Here is a 21,394-nt window from a genome sequence, read left to right on the forward strand (position 1 = left end):
AGCGAAGAAAACGTGCTCCGACGGAACAGTATTGAAATAATTGGCTAATGAACAGTAATTGGGTCATTTACCCCCATACCTCTGATGGGATAATACTCCATAGCGGATCGGATTGAATAATTTTCGTTCTTGCTAGCCATACCTTTGATTTGCATCTACAGTCTTTTTTTCTTTTTTCTATAGTTACCGTTTTAAAATGTTTATTTAAATAAATTGATGTTTAAAAAAATTGTATTGATAATTAACTTTAAATGTACTAATTTTTCTTTACGTTCTATGAATCGATAACTCTGAAGAAAAAAAAGGATAAGTTCATTATGTCAGTTAAGAACTAACAATACTCAGAATTTTCTAATTAACATTAATAATTTCAAACAAGCGCCTTTAACCAAATAACACAGTGAGCTTGCACTAACAAGCAATAAGAAGTACCTTCGACGATGTAATCCAGTGCGCTCTAGTACTTTCATCTTAAAAAAACTAAAATGTTAATAAACGAGCGATTATAATGCAATGACCTAATACGCTCTAGTCTTTTCATCTTCAGCAAACTAAAACATTAATTGATAAAAAAGCGCTTATAATACAATGACCCAGTACGTTTTAGTCTTACTATGTTTAATAAATTAAATGTTAATTTGTACTTTTATCCTGTTAAGCGTCGGAGTCTTTATGTTAGTAATAAATAATAATGCTAATGTTGTATAGACAAATACTCACCTAAATACCGTAATTCATTTACGTTTTTATGTTTTAAAGAGTTAGTAATATTTATGAATAATCAAATGCTTTTGACCACATACCACGAAGCATTTGATTCTTTTCGTCAGTAAGAAATATTACAAATAATCAATAAATAAATAAATAAGTACAATTAAAGAATTATTGTTCAACTATAAGATATTAATAAATAACAATAATGCTAATTAATACGAAAGTTCTTTCATCCTAATAATGTAGTGTACTTATGTAATTTTGTTAGAAATAAGCAATAATGCAGCTTAATATATAGGTGCTCAGATTAAATAAAAATTTTTAACTAATGGTATGTTTTTTAACTATCCATAAAAAATTATCGAGAAATTCTGTGCATTTAACTTCCTACTGGTTATTAACTTTAATCTTGATTATTATTTATAACTCCGATGCTAAACAAGTGTTTTAAACCACACATTGTCCTGCGTCTAAGACTTTTTTTTTTTGGTTATTACAATTATTTATAATTAAAAAAGCGCCTAGAACTACGTAACGCAGTGCACAAAAATCCTTCAATTACAATTTTTTTATTAATTATTTTTTGCAATTATTGCCAACAAAAATAATTAGATGTGCAGCGTTATTTTGACAGTATACTACGATATTTGTATAAAGATGTTTCCATACAAATTAAAGGATTTTAGTGCACTGCATTACAAAGTTCAGGGCACTTTTCGAATTATAAATAAAATTTCAAAATGTAAAAAAAAAAGAGGGGGGAGGGTAGGGTATTATGTAGTGTAAACACTTGTTTGATACCGAAGTTATAAATCACATTTAACATTAAATTTAATAATGAATAAAAAGTAAAACGCACAGCATTATTCGATCACTTTTGCTGGGTAATTAGAAACATACCATCAGTTATTAATTATCAATTAGTCAAGGCACCTGTTTATTAACCTGTATTAGTACTTATTTCTAATTAAACGACTAGAGCACACTACATTATTGAGACAAAAGTGCCTTACATAAATCAACATTATAAGGTGTTTGTTTTTGATTGCTATTTTAATTCATTTTGTTACAAGCACTTTGATATTAATAAATGTCATAATAAATTAGAATCAAGAAGACTTGGGCGCACTAGATTATTTTGCTAAAGGTAATTGTATATTCGTTGATATTTTAATTTATTTAAGATGAAAGTACTAGAGTGGACTAAATCATTTTGTTATAAGTGCTTATTTGATAATTAATATTTTAATTCATTTAAGATAAAAATACTAGAGCGTACAGAGTCAATTTGTTGTAAGTACTTGTTTATTAATTTATAATCTAATTCATTTAAGATGAAAAGACAAGAGCGTATTAGGTCATTGCATTATAAGAGCTGGTTTATTGTTGAAAATTTTGATTTATTTAAGATGAAAGTAACAGAGCGCACTGAATTATTCCATTAAAGTTACTTGTTTGATTAATGCTATTACAAGTTTTCAAGATAAAATATCGAAAAATACATGTAACCGGGTGACACGTTATACTAAACGGCGAGAAAATTTGAAAGTAAAATTATAAAAGAAATACTCTTAGTTAAGTAGAACGTTTGAAAAATTATAAGGGTGGATCCATATGGAGCCTGGGAGTCTGCCAGACTACCATTGAAGCTCACAAGAGTGAGAGAGGTTTATCATGTGACCACATCTAACTTCTTTTTAGATTTTTTAAGAAATAAGACCTTATTTATTTGCACTTACAGCTGTCAGTATTTGAGATAATGCAGCAGATCTAATTAATTGTGTTACTAAACAATGTCATTTATTGTTATTAACAGAAACTTGGCTAAACAATGACAACCGCATTAAAATTTTGCTTTTCGTTGCATAGCTCAATTTCAAGAAAATCAGGAGAATAAAGAATTAAACGATAAGATGAGCAGGTTGGAAAGGAAGTTGGACAGCATGATTACTAGTCTAGAAAGAAGACAAGAAGATTGCAAAGAGGAAAAACAGATGTGGATAAAAGAAAGGCAACAGTGGACAGAAGAAAAGAAGGCGTTAGAAGAAAGAATAAGCAAGTTGCAATGGGAAACAGAAAAAGCCGAGAGAGAGAAAAGGAGACCGAACATTGTTATAAAAGGAGCAAATATTGAAGGAGAGAATCTGGAGAAATAGGTCGAAGAATATAATGAACAAAAGATAAAAGTAAAAGTCAAGATAGAGAAGGCTAAAGAGATAAGTGTAAACGCTGGGCAAAATGTGAAAAAGTTGGTGGTAGTAAAGCTGGCAAGTAAAGAAATAAAAGAAGAAGTAATGAGAAATAAAAACATCTGGAGAGAGGAGCTTACATAGAAAGCGATCCAACAGAGAGAGAAAGAGAGATCCAAAGATTCATTTTAAACAAGTCAAAAGAGCAGAGGAACAAAGGAAAAAATACAAAAGTTGGGTATATGAAGATTTTAATCGATGGTAAATGGCTTAGATTTGATGAAAGGAAAGGAGATTTTACAGAGGAATGAAGAAGGAGCCAAGAATGAGGAGAACAAGATGTAGAGGAGGAGGGAGTGAGAAGAAGAAATGTTAGTGTTTGTGCGTGGAACATTGCGGGAGTGCTAAATAAGGACAGTGAAGTGTGGAAGTATTTAAGTGAATTTGATGTGATAATGTTGGTAGAGACATGGTTGGAACAGGACAAGTGGGCTAATGTAGAAAGTGAGTTGTCAAAAAGTTATGAGTGAAAGTGTATAGCAGCGACTAGAGAGCATAAAAAGGTAAAGCGAAAAAAGGAGTAATATTAGGAATAAGCAAAAAATTGGAGGGTAGAAATCATGAAGTATGGAGCGATAATATAGTAATGCAGGAGATCAAACACGGAAATCAGAAGTAGAAGATCATAGGAGTATATAGTCAAAATGTAGCAGAGACGATGGAAATTATAAAGGAAAAAGTAAAAACGAAGGAAAGTAGATGTGTACTTATACTAGGAGATTGGAATGCAAGAACTGGGAGAGAAGGAGGTTGGATTAATGAAAGTGATAGTGAGAGTGATAGTGACGATAAGGACGTAAGGTTAAGAAAGTCGAAAGACGAAAAGATCAATGAGGAAGGTAGAAGACTAATAAAAGAAATAACAGAAGAAGGATGGTGTATAGTTAATGGGAAAAAAGGAGAAGAAGGAGAATTCACATACGTTGGTAGCAGAGGAGAGTCGGTAATAGATTACGCAATAGAATGTTAAGAAGAGTTAGATCAGATTAAGGAAATGAAGATAGGACAAAGAACGGAATCAGATCATATGCCGCTAGAAGTATACCTAGAAAAAAAAGTAGAGGTGGGAATTGTAGAGAAAGAAGAGAGAACAAAGGCAAGGAGGGATTGGACTTAAGAATTGATTGATCAGTATGGAGGAAGGTGTAAAGACTGGGAGCGGAAGGGAAAAGAGGTTGAAGAAAGATGGAGTAAATTGAAAGAAAAAATAGAAAGTGCAGTACCTAAGGTGAAAAAACAGTGTAAAGTGTGAAAGATGGGGGATAAAAAGTGGCACGATAAAGAATGGAAGGAGAAGAAGAAGGATTTAAAAAGAATAATAAAAAGGTGGAGAAAAAAGAAAATATATAGAAGTTATTACATAGATAAAAAAAGAGAGTATAGGAACTGGTGTGAGGCAAAAAGGAAAAGGTTTGAAAGATTAGAAAAAGAAGAGATAAAAAATGCAACATCGGAAGGCGAAGTGTGGAAATATATAAACAAGTACAGGAAAAAACGAAGGAGAGAAATAACTAAAAAGTTCACAGTAGAAGAGTGGAGAAGGTATTTTAAGGAAAAGTTAGATGGGAAGAATAAAGAAGGAATTGTGAGAGAAGAGATATGAAAGGAAGAGGTAAGAACAAACGCAGAGTATCAGGAAGAAATGAGCAAGGAAGAGTTCGAGAGGCAGATAGCCAGATTAAAAGTAGGAAAAGCACCAGGAGAAGACAAGCTGGAAAATGAAGTATGGAAGTACATGCCGAGAGAAGTGGATGCAGCTCTTTGGGAATTGCTGAAAAAAGTATGGGAAAAAGGAGAATTACCGGATCAGTGAAGGCAAGGTACGATTTGTTTGATTCACAAAAAAGGTGATAAAGATATGTTAGAAAATTATAGAGGAGTTACATTGACATGTACAGCATATAAGATTTATGCAAGTATGTTGAATGAGATGTTAAAAAAGGAAATCGAAGGTAAATTATCAGAAAGCCAGTTTGGTTTTAGAGAAAAGAGAGGAGTAATAGAAGCTATATACACATTGAAACACATTGTTGATGAAAAATTAAGCAAAGAAAGAGGAAAATTATTTACACGTTTTATTGATTTAAAGGAAGCATTTGATCGAGTGGATATGAAAGTTTTATAGGAAAGATTAATAGAAATGGAAGTAAGTGAAAAGCTAAGAAATAGGATTATGGATAGTTATAAAGAAACGAGAAATGTAGTTAAAGTTGGAGAAGAGGAATCCAAGGAATTTAGGACGGAGAAAGGTGTGAGGCAAGGCTGCCCACTGAGCCCGACGCTGTTTAATGTGTACTTAGCGGATCTGGAGCAGGAATTAAAGAAAGGGCAGGTGGGAGGATGCAGAGTTGGTAATGAAAAAGTATGGAGTCTATCTTACGCAGGTGATATAGTATTAATAGCTGATAGAGAAGAAGAATTGAAAGAGATGTTAAAAAGATTCAAAAAGTACATAAATAAAAAGAAGATGATTTTAAGTGAGAAAAAAACGAAAATTTGAGTGTTCGAAAAAAGAAAGAGGAATGATAGAAGGTGGAAGTGGGAGAGTAAGGAATTAGAAGAAGTAAAAGAAATAAAATATTTAGGATATATACTACAGAAAAATGGGAGAAACGATAGGCATATAGAAGAAAGGAAAAGGAAAGCAGTGATAGCTATGAAAAATGCATGGAGCATAGGAAAAAGAATATTTAAGAATAGCTATAAAAGAAGAATAAAATTATTTACAGCCCTAGTAGAAAGTATAGCGCTATTTGGTGAGGAAGTGTGGGGCTGGGAAGAAGAAGAAAGACTAGAAAGTGTACAGAGAAGACATATGAAATGGATATTAGGATTAGACAGCAATACATCAAATTATATAGTGGAGGAGGAGTGTAGATTAGAAAGGATGAGTATGAAAGTTAGTAAAAGAATGCATAAGAGAAAAGGACAAGGACAAGGAAAGAGAGAGAATAGGAAAGGAATCAAAAAAGAGAGCTGAATTACTACGGGAAGAGAAAGTAAAAGAATCAAGATTTATGAAAGGAGTAGAATTTAGGGAGGAAGTAAGAGAAAAAATATTAATGAACAAGGAAAGAAAAGAAAAAGAGAGGAGAATGGAAAAGATAGAGAATTCACGGTACAACAGAATATAGAAAGGTATAAAAACAGAAGCTGAACGAGAATACTTGAAAAAGGATATGCCATTAAAGGATAGAAAGTTAGTAGCGAGGTTTAGATGCGGAAATAAATGTAGAAGTAGAGAATACTGGAAAGGAGAGGAGGATAAGAAGTGTAGATTATGCAAGGAGGAAGAAGAAGATCTTAGACACATACTAAAGATCTGCGGATATACGAGAAATGAAGAAGAAATGGAAAAAATACTAAGCCATGATGCAAAAGAGATAGAAGTGCTTAGAAAAGTAATCAGAAAAAGGAAGGAGTCAGAAAAGATCTAAAAGATAAAAGAAAGTATGCAGAAAGTTAAGGTAGTAAAGAGAGAAGAAGGATTAGTAGGACAAGAAAGAAGAGAGAAAAAGAAATGCAAAGAAGAATGAAGAATACAAGAAAATATATGGACAATTTAGAGAAAAGAGTTGTTAATTTTTAAAATTTTTGATAGTTAAGTAGTATTAGAAAATTTGTTTATTGAGTTAAATATGGGAAATTTTGATAATTTTGATAATTAAGTTAGAAATTTTTGAATTTTTGATAGACATGTGTGTAATTTTGAATTTTAAGAATTGAGTTTTGTATGTTTGGAATTGTAGTAATATTAAGTTTGTTTTATTTCAATATTATTTTAACTAAAGACAAAAGTAGAATATTAAGAATAGTTGAATTAAAAATGAATATATTATATAGTGTAGATTAAGTATGTATTAAATGTACAAAAATGTTACGGAACCCCTCCAAACCCGTAAGGGACGGAGTATGAAATAAATAAATAAAAAATAAAATAATTTAAAAAACGAGTTTCTTTATAAAAAAAACCTCATTGAAGCTTCGCTTTTTCCATGGGTCCCGTGACTCATAGTTTTTTTCTTTAAGTTAATATGTTGTGTTGCTTGTTATTAGGACTACTAATTTCTTAGAGCTGACTATCAGCTGCTTCTCTTTACAATATTTCAACAGATTATCCTATTTTTATTACAAGTCCAGGGGATTTTCCGCCAAATTGGTGAGGTCATCAGCAAAAAATTGTAAATCCATAGAATTCTGGATTTTGGTATACCCCTCTTTCACGAAAAAATGTGGTGCATTATGCAATAAGATAGCGAAGAGGGCCGAAAGAGTCTCCTTGAAGCACTACCTTGGTTATCTCGATGTTGTTGGATAAAATTTTCCTTCGTCCAGTCTAATTTTCTTCTCGACTCCATTATACAAGCTTCTGAGCACTCTAATGTAATTAACACTGACTCCAGCATTGTACAGGAAACTCCAGAGGGCCAAGTACACCACAGAATCAAAAGCTTGGCGAAAGTCGATAAATGCATATAGCTTGCCTTTTGGTTTGGATGGCGATAAGCATAGCTCTCTTTTCCAATTCTAACTCGCAGTGTAAAAATGTTATTATCTTACGATCTTCCGCGACTGAATTTAGACTGACATTCGGGCAGAATATCATTGTTTTCGCACCAGCCATGTTGCCAAAATAGTTGTAAATAATTTAGCGGTAGAGTTGGCTAAGGCGGCACACAGTGAAAAAAAGCCTTTTTTTTGTTCAAAAATCTGCTGACACCACAATTTTCGACGTAATTCTTCCATTTTCTCTTATAAGCTCCTGGGATTTCAAGCTTTAGTGAGTTACTGCCACTTTTTCTCAAGAGTCCGAACCCTAACCTCAAAAAATCGGATAATACAGAAAAAACAGATTTAAAAAAAAATTTCTGCGAAAATTAGTTTTCCGGGTTTTTTTAGGTCTTTGATCATGAATTTATTGTTTGTGTATACAGTTTTTAAATGGCGGATACAAAATAGCGGCCAAAAACTAAAAATTCTGATTTATTTTACGTTTTTTTGTATAAATTACTACAAACGATCTTTTTCGTCTCTGATTACGAACTTATTTCTTTTATTATGTAACAAGCTTTAGTGTGTCACTGCCATTTTTCCTCAAAAGTCAAAACCATAACCTCAAAAAATCGGGAAACACAAGAGAAACAGATCAAACGAAAAATATTTATACAAAAATCAGTTTCTAGGGGCTTTTAAGGTCTCTAATCAAGAATTTTTTGTTTGTATTTTCAATTTGAAGATGGTGGATACAACATGGCCACCAAAAATTAAAAGTTTAGCTTTATTTTGCTTTGCCCCATATAAATAAGTACACAATTTTTTCAATATGAAAAATACTACATCTCAATCAAAGATGTCTTATGATGTTGTGGGTACAAAAATTTTGAGAAAAATTATTCTAAGCTTGAAAAAAATAACTTCATGAATGTATTTTTCTTTGTTTTCTTTCTGTCATTATCTAACGAACTACAGAAAACGGACAAAAATATTTCTCTTCAAAATTAAAAATTAATTTTTCTTTGAAAATAATAGAACTCACTTTTTTTAAACTGTCTAATTTATTTGTACCTTTCTATTTTGAAGATAAACTGAATGTGATTAAAGTTTTCACACTTTAAAAATAAAATATTTCATATATAAACTACTTATGAAGACAGTAAAGAGTAATATTATTTTTTTTGGATTTCTCTTGACTCGAAATACCTTATACGACCTAGGTTTTCCTGCTGTACATGATTTTTTTACCAAACATACTATATTGTAGTAGATACTTTTTATGCGGAACCTAATGATAACAAATAATTAAATTGAAAACTATTTATCGTCAAAAATAATATTCAATCGAAAAAGTTTAAGGATAAGGAAAAAATACTCGATAACGCAAAATAATTGACCGTCAGCCCTATTACTGTTAGGAATAATAGAAATAATTACCCCAATATATACATAATAGGGTTACTATGTGATATTTATTTGGGTGATTACAAATATTTTTTCTGCTAATAATGAGGCTGATAGTAAAAACTTTCAAGCTAATAAGTATTTGTTTTTCAACTTAAAATTTTTTTTATTAATTATAATTGATTATGACAATAAATGATTTTTTATTGAAAGAGGATAGCATGTAGCTCGGCTTGCATCTAAAAGTTATAAAATATGACCAACTATTTGATTTACCCAACGTTATTAATTTTCATTCGGTGTTAGCATCTTAAACGCAATCAGATGCCCTGTTAATCGAAACACCTTAATATATTTCTCTACATCGCTTATTATATTAATGAAATCTCTACCTTTCAGTCCATGATACTCCAAATAGTAGTTTTCCTACGAGTTTGAAAAGTCTTTGTTTGCGAACTGAGAGGTTTGCGGCCCGAGCCGAAGGCGAGGTCCGTAACGAGGTTCGTAAAGGAGACTTTTCGAACGAGTATCGGAAAACTGCTTTTTTGCCCGAGGAAGTACCAGCCTCCCAAAATCACCCGAGGGCGGAAAACAACTTTTTTCGCAATAGTGTGCGGAAAATCGGAAAATAGGTGTTTTTTACACTGATGTGAGGGTGAAAAATCGATTTTCCCACATAGTGTGCGGAAAAGGTGTGTGGCAAAGGTTTTTCCGCACAGTATGCGGACAAGGTGTGCGACAAAAACTTTTGCCACACATCTTTTCTGCACACTATGTGGAAAGATCAATTTTCCACACTAATATCAGTGCGGAAAACACCTATTTTTCGCACCCTTCTTGCAAAAAATCTTGTACGCAACTCGTGCGGGACGATTTCCCGCACTCGTGTGATAGACTCGCACTCGTGGCCGGTGTCGGTAACTCGTGCCGTGCGATCACACTCGTGCTACGCACTCGTATGCTCACCTAGCACTCGTTCCCGTCAACTCCGGCCACTCGTGCGAGTCAATCACGACTCATGCGGGAAATCGTCTTTTCCGCACTTGTTACGTAAATAACTATTTTACTTGCATGTTAGTAACACCACCACCTTTTAGAGCAAGAGCACAATCACAGTCACACCCGCAATTGATTTTTTTACTCACTTCACTTGTTTCTGGTGTCGTATGCGGTTTTTTTCTGCTGAGGCTGTCGGTGTTGTTTTTGTTGTTGCTGAGGCTGTTGTTATTTTTGTTATTGTTATTCTACTTCATATTCTGGTTATGAATCACATGGCTCCTAATGAGTCAACTCTAACAGATTAAAAAAAAACTTTTTCATTTTATTGTAACAAAGAACTATACTTATAATGATCGATTAAATTAGAAAATTTATTAACTTTTGCTTGGTCCAAGATAACAAATTTTTTTTTGTATTGCTAATGGACCTGCCACTAATTATGCATCGTTCTCGGCGTCTTTTTTCTTATTTTCAATGTTCTGTGTAAAAGTCACAGGGCTTATTATTGGTGACAGCAAGAAAAAAAAATTGGTTGCTCAGCTCTCGTATTCACTGAAATTGGTAACAATAAATCTATGTAAAAAATTTAATTGTAAAAATTACTTGGATTTAGAGTGTTAAAATTTACCGACTTATTCTTCCATAGTGGTCAAATAATGGTTTTAAACAGACACTGTTTAATGAGCTGAGCAGTTAACTTTCGGCTACCACAACCACAACAATGTCGCTATGTTTTGTACAAATCTCATACAATATACTCTTCTCGTTTTTAGAATACAATCCAAATAACTCCCACACTAAATTTTCAAGTTCTTGCACTGATGTGTTCAGTAGCACTATATTAATACAATCCGCTGCATAGTGCAATTGAATCGCGTCATAAAACGCAAATCCGTGTATAACACACTGCAATACCACAGAGCGCAATTTTTCAATCACTGTATCCATGATGAACACGCTAGTTCTTTTCAACGGCTAAAAAAATCCGTTTTGGTTACGAGTGCCTGATAGAAACTGACTTTTCTTTTAGTCTCAAGTTCCTCACAAAGTCAGCATCTTCTCCTCTTTAACCCTACTCTTGAGAAAAACGCAAAGAGAGGAGAGTATAAAAATCACTTGAATAACAAGTAAAGCCAGTCCCTTGATTTTTAAGTTTTTAAGGATTGATCGAAAAGTCGTAAAATATATCTTTGACTCAAAAGGAAGCCATAGACACTTCTTTCATAGAGTTATGTTTCATTTTTTACGGGGGCTAGTTGTAGGTTCAGGTATGCAGTGTAACTTTCATATGGTTTCAATATGAAATAGCAATACTCTACAAAATTACGACTTTCGGTCCCAACAACTGACAGTTTCCACGTAACCATTCTCTTAACGAAAAGTCTGAGACAGTAAAAAAGGATAAAAGGAGGAGGAGAGAGAGTGAAATCTGACAAACAGTCAATCCCATTTTTTCTACTACCCGATCCTATTTCAGCCGTGGTTCAGCATCAGGGCAACCCATAAAATGACACCACCCCAACCAGTCGTACATAGCGCATTTTATATTGCAAGTCTTCACTAGTACAACGAAATTTTTATATCATTTGAAAATAACAACGGCAACAGTTGTTTTGAGACGTCAAAGAGATGCATTTCTTTAAAATGAAAACTTCTACAAGTCATACTAAGGCGAAAACACTGATACCTCATCTTATACTAGTTTAAATGTATTCACTACTAACATTTGCTTTGAACGAATCTTGTACAAAAACCAAGCGTGAAGAGTCTCAGGACCTCTGACAGAAGCCAAGCTGCCTCAAATATGTGGCAGCGAAACAGTATCCGACATAAACTGTACTAATAATGTCTGTAGATACACACATACATATACATGCCAAAACATATGTGCGTGCACACCTACCCACCTACCTACGCACACGCAAACACACACACAGACACACTTCTGGGATTTATTTTCAAATATGTAAGTACACATTGTTTGCTAAAAAAATGTAAATAATAATAATAAAATTTAAAAAATTTCCAGCTGTTGGAAAATACACGGAGAGAAATCTGTATAGCAAACATTCAGTAAGGTAAATGTCCCTATTATAAGTGTTAATTTGATCATACTATTTTATTTAACTTTTTTCCTTAATCATGAGCTTCAATAGTAGAAACTTTAGATTTTACTGGGGCACTATAAATTGACTATTATGCTACTAATTTTTACGTATGGTTGTTAATTGTTGAATGACTTTGTTTATAAAATTATTGTAAGATCAAAATGTACATAATTATAAAACTTTGTACCTATAGTTTTAAATTTATCTTCCTACTCATTAAACTTTTTTAAAAACATAAATTTAGTGTAATATTTAAAGAGGTTCAGCCGTTTTTCCTGGGGGTGAGCAGGTGTGCGGGGGCCTCATAAGACACCGTGTTAATGTGAGTTGTACTAACCGTGCACGAAAACGTCCGCCAACTGCATCACGGTGAATTAAACTGTGTTTACCTCATCAGTGCTCAAAAGTTAAACCATTAAATGTTATGAACTAATTACGGTACATACTTTGAAGAAGCTTGTTTCCGATAGTTTGAGTAAAAAAACTTGAAAACATGTTGTTTGCATTATAAAAAATAACCTTAAAAAATAAGAAGAAACTCAACTTCCATCAACAAAAGTGTCTTATGAATTTTAAAAAACAAACTTTTTTTGCACAGCATTATAGTTTTATGCCTTATGAAAAGCTGGGCGACGTTTTAGATCATGATTTCAAGTAACAAATTCTAAAAGCAATTCTGTAAAGACGTCTCACTCCGTGTGAAAAGACCAGCTGACAGCAGATGATGCTCGGTTCTCTCCCATACACTTAGCATAGGACCTGCTCGTAACTTTGTTTACGTTTGTAAATATATTTTTTCCAAATGCGTGATAAGGTACACTTTTTTGATACAAGAATCTTCCTTAGGAGTTAAGTTATCCATTCGAACTTTTTTCTCATTATGAATTAATCTCTAGCCTCAAAATTTGTGGAACAAAGGTTGAATAATCACTCTCACCCATGAGAGCATCGTTAAATCATGCAATTTCAGGAATTTTTTTCTTGAAAATTCGGCTGATAAAAAATATTGAAAAAAATTTATACGTACTTCCAAGATGTTGAAGTACAACACTTTTTTTCAGCGAGTGAATAAATCCCCTTAAAAACGACCAAACCTCCTCAAAGACAATTAAAGTTTTTTTACTTGTGTAACACTATTGTATTCAACAAAAATAATTTTAACGTTTATTTGTTTATTAGATTTGTATAAATGACTCATTGAAGTTTTGTGCCATAATATATACAGTTCTAGGAGCTTCCGTTTGGTACGCGTAGGAGACAGGAAGTGTCCGCTCGAGAGCGGCGAAGAAAAGTGAAAAATAAAGACTAAATAAGTGTTAAGTAACAAAATAAAGGTGCATAGAGTTGTCAACAGTAAGCAGGAAAAGTGTAAGTAAGAAATTGAAGAGAAGTTAAAGTAAAGTAAATAGATGGAGTGAGATTAGTAATTGAAAGTTAGAACAAAAATGTGTGAAAACGAATGCAGCAAGGCGGTGAAAGATAGGAAGATTTGTGTTTGAAGAGATGCAATTCAGTAAGAAGCAAAAAGTAAAAGAAGTCGAAAAGTAAAAAGTGAGTGTGAAAGTGAAAGAACCGAGAAAACAGTGAACAGGTAAAAAATTTAAAAAAAAAGGTTCGAAAGGAGAGAAAAAAAAGAGAGGTCACGTCGCGAAGAGAGGTGGATAAAGAAGCTGAGCAGTGAATAAGGAAGACCTCTACGTGAACAACAGTGGATAATTTAAGAACATATATAAAAAGATAGTGAAGAGGAACGTACAACAAAGGGGATAATCTCAGAAATATATACAGCTAATAAACAAGGTCTCGTTGTCGTAGACAGTTGATAAGGAAGATACCTGAATTAACTGGTATCAGTAAATACGGCCATGATTTATCAACAGTGATGTCGATAAAGATTTTATGTAATACCGACAGGACAGAAAATCCCCAAAATGTCAACAAAGGCGGGAGTAAGTTTAAACACGAGGAGTAACGCACAGACTACCTTAAATTTCCGAAAGACGGTAAAGAAAAAGAGAATGATGACAGGTTGAGCACAATGGAAAAGTGATAAGAAAGCATACTTGAAGTATTAGTCAGATTAAAGAGAAGAGAACAAGAATGGAGAGAAGAGAGAACCAAATGGGATAAAGAGAAACAGGAATGGGCGGAACAGAGGAAATCGCTAGAAGAGAGAGTTAGTAGATTAGAATGGGAAAAAGAAAAAGGTGAAAGAGGAAAAAGAAGAAAGAATACAGTGATTAAAGGGACATTTATTGATAAAGACAATTTAGAAAAGCAAGTGAAAGAATATATTGCACAAAAAATAAGCGTCAAGGATAAGATAGAGAAGGCTAATGAAATAGTTATTAATAAAGGAAGAGGAGAGAAGAAATTGCTTATAGAAGAACTAGAAAACAATGAAATAAAAAATAGAGTCATGGCAAACAAAAAGAAGCTGAAAAAAGGGATATGCATTGAAAATCATCTGACTTGAAGAGAAAGGGAAATTCAGAAAATAATACTGGATAAATACAAAAAGGAGAGAAACAAGGAAAAATCACAAAAGTGGATTACATAAAAATAATAATCAACGAGCAATCGTTTAGATATAACGACTGGAGCGGCGAATTTGCGGAAGATAGGAAAAAGATTAAAGAAAACAAAACAAAGTCACAAGAATGATGGGCACAAGAAGAGAAACAGGTGGTGGAAAGGAGTAGGTGTAATATTAGTGTATGTGTTTGAAATATAGCAGGTATGTTAAATAAAGACAGTGTGGTGAGGACTTATCTAAATGACTTAGACATGTTAGTGTTGGTGGAAATGTGGTTGGAAAAGGATAAATGGTCGGATCTAGAAAGTAAAATGTAGAGAAAGTTCGAATGGAAGTTCGTATCAGTGGTAATAGAACATAAAAAAGGGAGAGCAAAAGAAGGAATAATTACAGGACTAAACAAAAAGATGGAAAGCAAGAAATTTGAAGTATGTATTGAAAATTCAATAATGCAAGAGATTAAATATGGAAAACAGGAGTGGAAAATTATTAAAGTAAACAGTCACAAGGTAACGGAAACGATAGAAATAATAAGAATATTGAAGAGCAAGATGCTGGAAGTGTGTTTTAAGTAGGAGATTAAAACGCGAGAACAGGAAGAAAAGGAGGATGGATTAACGAAACGGACAGGGAAAGTAAAGACGTAGAAATGAGGAAGTCCAAAGATGAAATAATAAATGTGGAAGGAAAAAGGTTGATTACAGAAATTACAAAAGAAAGATGGGGAAAAGTAAGCAGACGAAAAGGGAAAAAAGGAGAGTTCACACATGTTGGCAGCAGAGGCGAAACGGTAACTAATTATGTTATAGGAAATCAAGAGGCTTTTGATCAAATTAAACTGATGAAAATCGGACAAAGAACGGAGTCAAATCACCTACCGATGGAAGTATATTAAATGGAAGAACTAGAAACGACAAAAGAGAAAAAGAAGGAGGAACAAGAAGCACTATCAGAATGGTCTTAAGAAATTATTGATCAGTTCCAAGAAAGATGCGAAAATTGCTAGATAAATGAAAAAGAAATAAATGAAAGGTGGAGCGGAAAAAAATGGTGGAAAGACCAGTGCCTATAGTTAAAAAACAGAGAAAAACATAGAAAATGGGAGAAAGGAGATGGTATGACAAGTAATGGAAAGCTAAGAAAAAAGATTTAAGAAAGACAATGCAACTACGGAGGACACAGAACGTGGAAAGATCATACTTCATAAGCAAAAAAAAAATAAAGAAATTGGTGCGAAGCAAAAAGGATAACGCTGCAAAGAGGAGAAGAGGAAAAATTGAGGAAAGCAACATCGGAAGGAGAAGTGTGGAAGTATATACAAAAATTCAGGAAAAGGAAAGAAAGAATAAATAAGAACATAAAAATACAGGATTGGAGATCACATATTATAGAAAAGTTGGATAGTAAGAATGAAGGAGTGTTGGTACTAGAAAAATCAACACAAAATAAGAGGGGACTTCAAGTGGAAGCACAGGAGAGCAAGAAGAATTTAGCCAAGAAGAATTTAGAATACAGATCAACAAGTTGAAACTGAGGAAAGCACCAGGAGAAGATAAGTTGGAAAATGAGATCTGGAAATATATGCCACCAGAGCTAGAGACAGCCGTATCGGAGTTGATGAAAAAAGTATGGAAAGAAGAAGAAATACCGGATCAATGGAAAACTAGAGTAATTTGTCCAATATATAAGAAAGGAGATAAGAATAAGTCGGTAATTACAGAGGAGTAACACTAACTTGCACGGCATATAAAATATGCGTTAGTATGCTAAACGGATTGTTGAGGAAAGAAATTGAAAAGAAGTTACCAGAGAGTCAGTTCAGATTTAGAGAAGGGAAAGGAGTATTAAAAGCAATTCACACGTTAAATCATATAGTAGAGGAAAGACTGAGCAAACCAAAAGGAAAGGTTTTTGCATGCTTTATAGATCTTAAAGAAGCTTGTGATCGGGTGTGTAGGGATGTACTAGGTAAAAGACTAGTTGAGATGTAGGTTATTAAAAGATTAAAAAGTAAAATTATGAATATTTATAAAGAAACAAGAAACGTGATGAAAGTAGATGAAGGACTATCAAAGGAATTTTAGATTGAAAAAAGAGTGAGGCAGGGATGTCCCGTAAGCCCAACTTTGTTTACTGTATACTTGGTAGACCTGGAGGAAGAGCTGAGAAAAGGGCAAGTAGAAGGATGTAGTATAGGAAATGAAAAAGTGTGGTGCCTATCGTATGCAGATGACATTGTGCTAATAGTGGACAAGGAAGGAAACGATAAAAAGATTTAGAAAGTATACCGATAAAAAGAAAATGATCGTAAGTGATACAAAAACAGAAATCCGTGTGTTTGAAAAAAGAAAGAAGAAAAAGAGACTATGGAAGTGGGGAGAAAAAGATTTAGAGGTAGACGAAATAAGATATCTTGGATATATTCTACAGAAGAATAGCACCAGTCAAAAAGGGTACATGGAAGAGAGGAAGAGAAAAACAAAAATTTGTATGAAGAGTGCATGGGGTATAGGTAAGAGAATATTTAAGTACAGTTTTAACAGGAGAAAGAAACTTTTTACAGCACTTGTGGAAAGTGTAGCACTATTTGGAGCAGAAATATGGGGGTGGTAAGAAGATGAGAGGCTAGAAAGTGTGCAAAGAAGATACCTCAAGTGGATACTACGATTAGGTAGTAACACCCCAAATCGCATAGTGGAAGAGGAGTGTAAAATAGAAAAATTAAAAATAAAATCAGTAAGAAGAGCGCTCAAGTTTGAAGAAAAAATCAGGGACTCAAATGTAAGATTAGTGAAAGAAGGTATAAGAAAAGAAGACAAAGACTCGGTAAGAATAAATATAGGAAGAGGATAAAAAAGATACTAAAAATTCTAAAAGAAGAAAATATAAAAAAAACAAGATACATGAAAGGAGTAGAATTTAAGGAGCAAGAAGAGAAAAATTAATGGCCAGCAAAGAACAGAAAGAATAAGAAAAAATAATGGTAAACATAGAAAATTCAAGATAACACAAGATATATAGATACATCAAAACACAGGAAGAACCAGAGTACCTAAAAAAGGAGTTTATAGGAAAAGAATACTGGAAAGCAGAAAAAGAAAAGGTGTGTAGACTGTGTCAGGAGGAAGAGGAGGACCATAGACACATACTGAGGATATGTGGAAAAACAAGAAGTGGAAAAGAGATAAAAGAAGTTCTAAGCCAAGATGCAAAAGAAATAGAAGTTTTAAGTGTGGTTAGGCTAAGAAAAGGAATTCTTAAGTTGAGTGATTAAAGCTTTAAAGGTGAATACCAAAGAGTATCGAGATAAATTATGAAGCAAACTAAAAGAAGACGCCAGAAAATTATTGGAACATTGAGATGAAGAAGAAAGGAAAAGAGAAATTTTTTACATAACCGATAAGGTCAGAAATAAAATTTTTTTGGGTTACAAGTCATACCTTTAAAAAGCTGACTAAAAAATAAATTTAAAATGCCATTTGCAACATTTTTTGAGGATAGAAATAAGGACCAAAAAATAAGCTTCAGTTGAGCTGAGTTTTAAGCTATTAACGTGATGTTATGTCATGCAGTAAAATTTTTTAATTAATAATTAAATAACGATTGTTGCTATAATGCAAAATAGGTTTAATCAGATGCTTGTAAAGGTCTTAAAAAAAATGTTTTTTGTCTTTACTTTTTGACCGCTACAACTTTACTTATCGATTTCACTTATTTATAAATGAAAAATGACGTATATTTGATACCCATTCGATAGGTCGTGAAAAGGAAAAGTTTTTGTAATCAAATCGAGTAACTGAAATATCTTAATAATTTTTATAGTCGCAATTAAACTTATTGCATGAATTCAAACTTTGTCCCCCAGCCCTCACCATTTTACATGACGACGTCAGAAGTGAAAATACCTTATCTGTTTAATGTTAAGACAAGTGGACTGTATGAAGGTAATTTATAGGGAAGACAAAAACGGCAAATAAATTAAACTGAGTGTCTAACTGAATGAAATTTAATCTATTAACAACTGTAATGACAAGACTGAGGTTGCTCGCACACTGCCCAAGCACGGTATTGCCAAGAGAGATGCGCTCTCAAGATGAGCCATATACAGACTGACTATATTATATGACCAAGCGGGCTTGGAAGAGAATGGGGCAGCGAAAAGTATACAGAAGGTTTGTTAGCATGTAGACCAAGAATGTATTATGAATGTAGAATATTTGCACGTGTGAACTTGAACTGCTACACGAAGCACTGAAAGCTATTGTTTACATGGATTCATAGAATAACAGAACAGCAAATATCGAGTTTTAAGCAGAATAATATAAAAATACGTAATATAAAAGCTTAGGTTTAATAAAGGTATATATAGTCCATGTTTTCATATTAACTAAGACTTACATGGGAGTGATCTAAGTAACACGTAATTGGTGATATGACGTCTTCTATGACATATTTGGAGACGTACTACACGTATTTTTCTACGTCTTTCCTTGGATAGGACTAACTAAATTTTGTTGATTTGGTAAAGTGTTAGTCTTGCAAGCACGATTTTGAGTTTGAGCTAAAATATGAATTTTTAAGAGCATGTGCATAAACGGGGCTAAAAATACTGGTTAGAACTACTTAAAAAAATAATACACTTCAAGTAATTAATATTCGTTATAATTGAGTAAATGTACTAAAGTTTTATTTCTACAATTAAAATGGTTTTATATATCACCACAATCATTTACTTTTTAGATGAGACCCAACACTGCTGATTCATCTCTTTTCCCAGGGATATGTCGTACATATGTCTACAATAAACATCTTGTACTTTGCTAAATGATACATGCACCTTACAAACATATATTTCAACTGTATGGTATTATAAATAAAAAATAAAAAAAGAGAATTCTTAAAAATGTTGTATTAAAAATCAATTATCACTGCATAATTGACAAGTTAGGATTTAGCTAAAAGATCTTGTATTGAAAATCAATTCTCCCTGCAAAATTGTTGAATTGGAATAAATTGTAACAAATTTTGTCACTCGAACAACATGAATAACTTTAAATAGTTAATCATTATATTTCATGGAAATTATTACCTAGGCATATAATAATATGAGTGAATTCAGGGTACTTAAACAAACGTTAAAAATAACTTCAGAAATTACTACTTTCACTAAAATTTAATTCGATCCAAATTATTATAATGTATAAGGAAGTAAAACTTTTCAGTTACATAAAATTCTAAGAATTCCCAGCTCACTGCACCTTTACTTATTGATGCACGAAGATAGAATGTGAATAAACAAAAATATCTTTTGACCCATCTAAAAATGATTTTCTCTATACTCAGAAAAAATATTAAATAATTAATGTAACTAAAATCATCATCTTACATTGTAATAATTAATAAATATATATTTACGGTACGTCATGTATCAAGATGTCATAAATATGAACATGGCTTCAACATAAAGTTACAAATTACGACAAAGAAGAAAATATGCTTTATTAATAATTTTTGAAGAAATATAACACAATGACAATGATAAATTATAACAAATTGATAATTACATATTATTCATAATAATTTTCGATGAATACAAACAATTTAAACATATGTTACTATTAACACTTTATGAACAATTAACAACAAATGTATTCGTACACATCAAAAAACTTATAGGTTGGTTGATTTTATGTTTGCGATTGCGTCATAGACATATAAGAAATATAGACTGCTCGTTTTTGTGTACGGCGCTAAAGCGCGAGTAGAAAAAGACACAACATAGAACGTGGGTGTCTGTCTCTTTTGCACTTTGCTAAAAGTGAAATTGTGCGAGAGACAGCTACCCAAGTTCGATGTTGTGTTTCTTTCTACTTGAGCTTTAGCTTCAGCGCTGCATGTAAATACGAGCAGTCTTCATTTCTTAAAAAGAAATTGAAAGTAGGTTAAAACTAAGCCCAAGCTTAGCTGCCACGCCACCCACCTTGGCCGTAGCTTATTGGCCCCTGACTTAGCCTCCAGTAGGTTTGTAATACGCCGCTGACTTGGGCGCAGCATGGCCTGACTTTCACCCAGTAATCGTCCACTTTCCTCTGCAGATCAGTATAATATAGAGACGTTTATATGTATAAGTATACAAATACCCGAGTAGAAATTAAAAGTGGGTAGCCTAGCTTAAACGCATGGTCCAAATGAAGCAACCAAGCCTGGCCGCAGGTACGTTTGTAATACGGCGCTGACTTGGGCGAAGCTTGACCTGACTTGGCATGACTTTCGCCCAGTAATCGCCCACTTTCATCTGCACTGATATTGGATGTATACAATGGCATATATACGTTTGTATGTATATATTTATATGTGTGTTGCACGCGCGCATATCATACTATTTTTGTATACTTATATATGGACTTCTCTGTAGAGTTTTTATCGAAAGGGACTTAAGCTTCGAAGATAGGAAAAGGCAGGAAGGAATAAACTGGTCTTGAAGTCTTGATGGAACGGCAAGTGGTATAAATGTATGGACGAAGATACGGCAGAGAGCCAGAGAGGATATGTAGTACTGACTGACGAACGAGAGACAGGGACAGAGACGAGCAGATGAGGAGGGACCATGATGTAAGTAGATATTTACTTACATCATGGAAGAGGGACAAGATGCCGGTGGATCAGGTTGGGGAGAGGGGTGGGGAGAAAGCAATCGTAGAGTGAGGCAGATGAGTGACGAGAGTACGGCTCAGTTTTTTAAGTAAGGCCCAGAAAAGTTCTTAAGGGGGTTAGAGCGATGCACAAGAATCTTACGAAAGTCTTAAAAAAATAAAAATATATTCGTTTGAATTGTTCCAACAACATATTAAAATTTCAGAAACCTTATATAGTCACGTAGTTTTTGAGAA

The 21,394-nt window shown here is 33.2% G+C and overlaps 1 protein-coding gene across 2 annotated transcripts in view; it reads right to left on the reverse strand.

Annotated features, from left to right (window-relative positions):
* Nucleotides 1-20,186, reverse strand: part of trc (Serine/threonine-protein kinase tricornered) — a 952,993-nt gene extending 932,807 nt beyond the window's left edge. For both annotated transcript variants that reach the window (XM_089592301.1, XM_089592302.1), the window contains exon 1: nucleotides 19,891-20,186. In XM_089592301.1, the coding sequence (XP_089448427.1) occupies nucleotides 19,891-19,892 (2 nt within the window). In that variant the 5' untranslated portion in view covers nucleotides 19,893-20,186. The remainder of the gene's footprint in view (nucleotides 1-19,890) is intronic.
* Nucleotides 20,187-21,394: the final 1,208 nt, after the last annotated feature.

This window comes from Copidosoma floridanum, unplaced genomic scaffold (genome assembly GCF_036245765.1).
Source record: "Copidosoma floridanum isolate Cflo_tuat_1 unplaced genomic scaffold, Cflo_Japanese_pri ptg000016l, whole genome shotgun sequence".
Classification (NCBI taxonomy): domain Eukaryota; kingdom Metazoa; phylum Arthropoda; class Insecta; order Hymenoptera; family Encyrtidae; genus Copidosoma; species Copidosoma floridanum.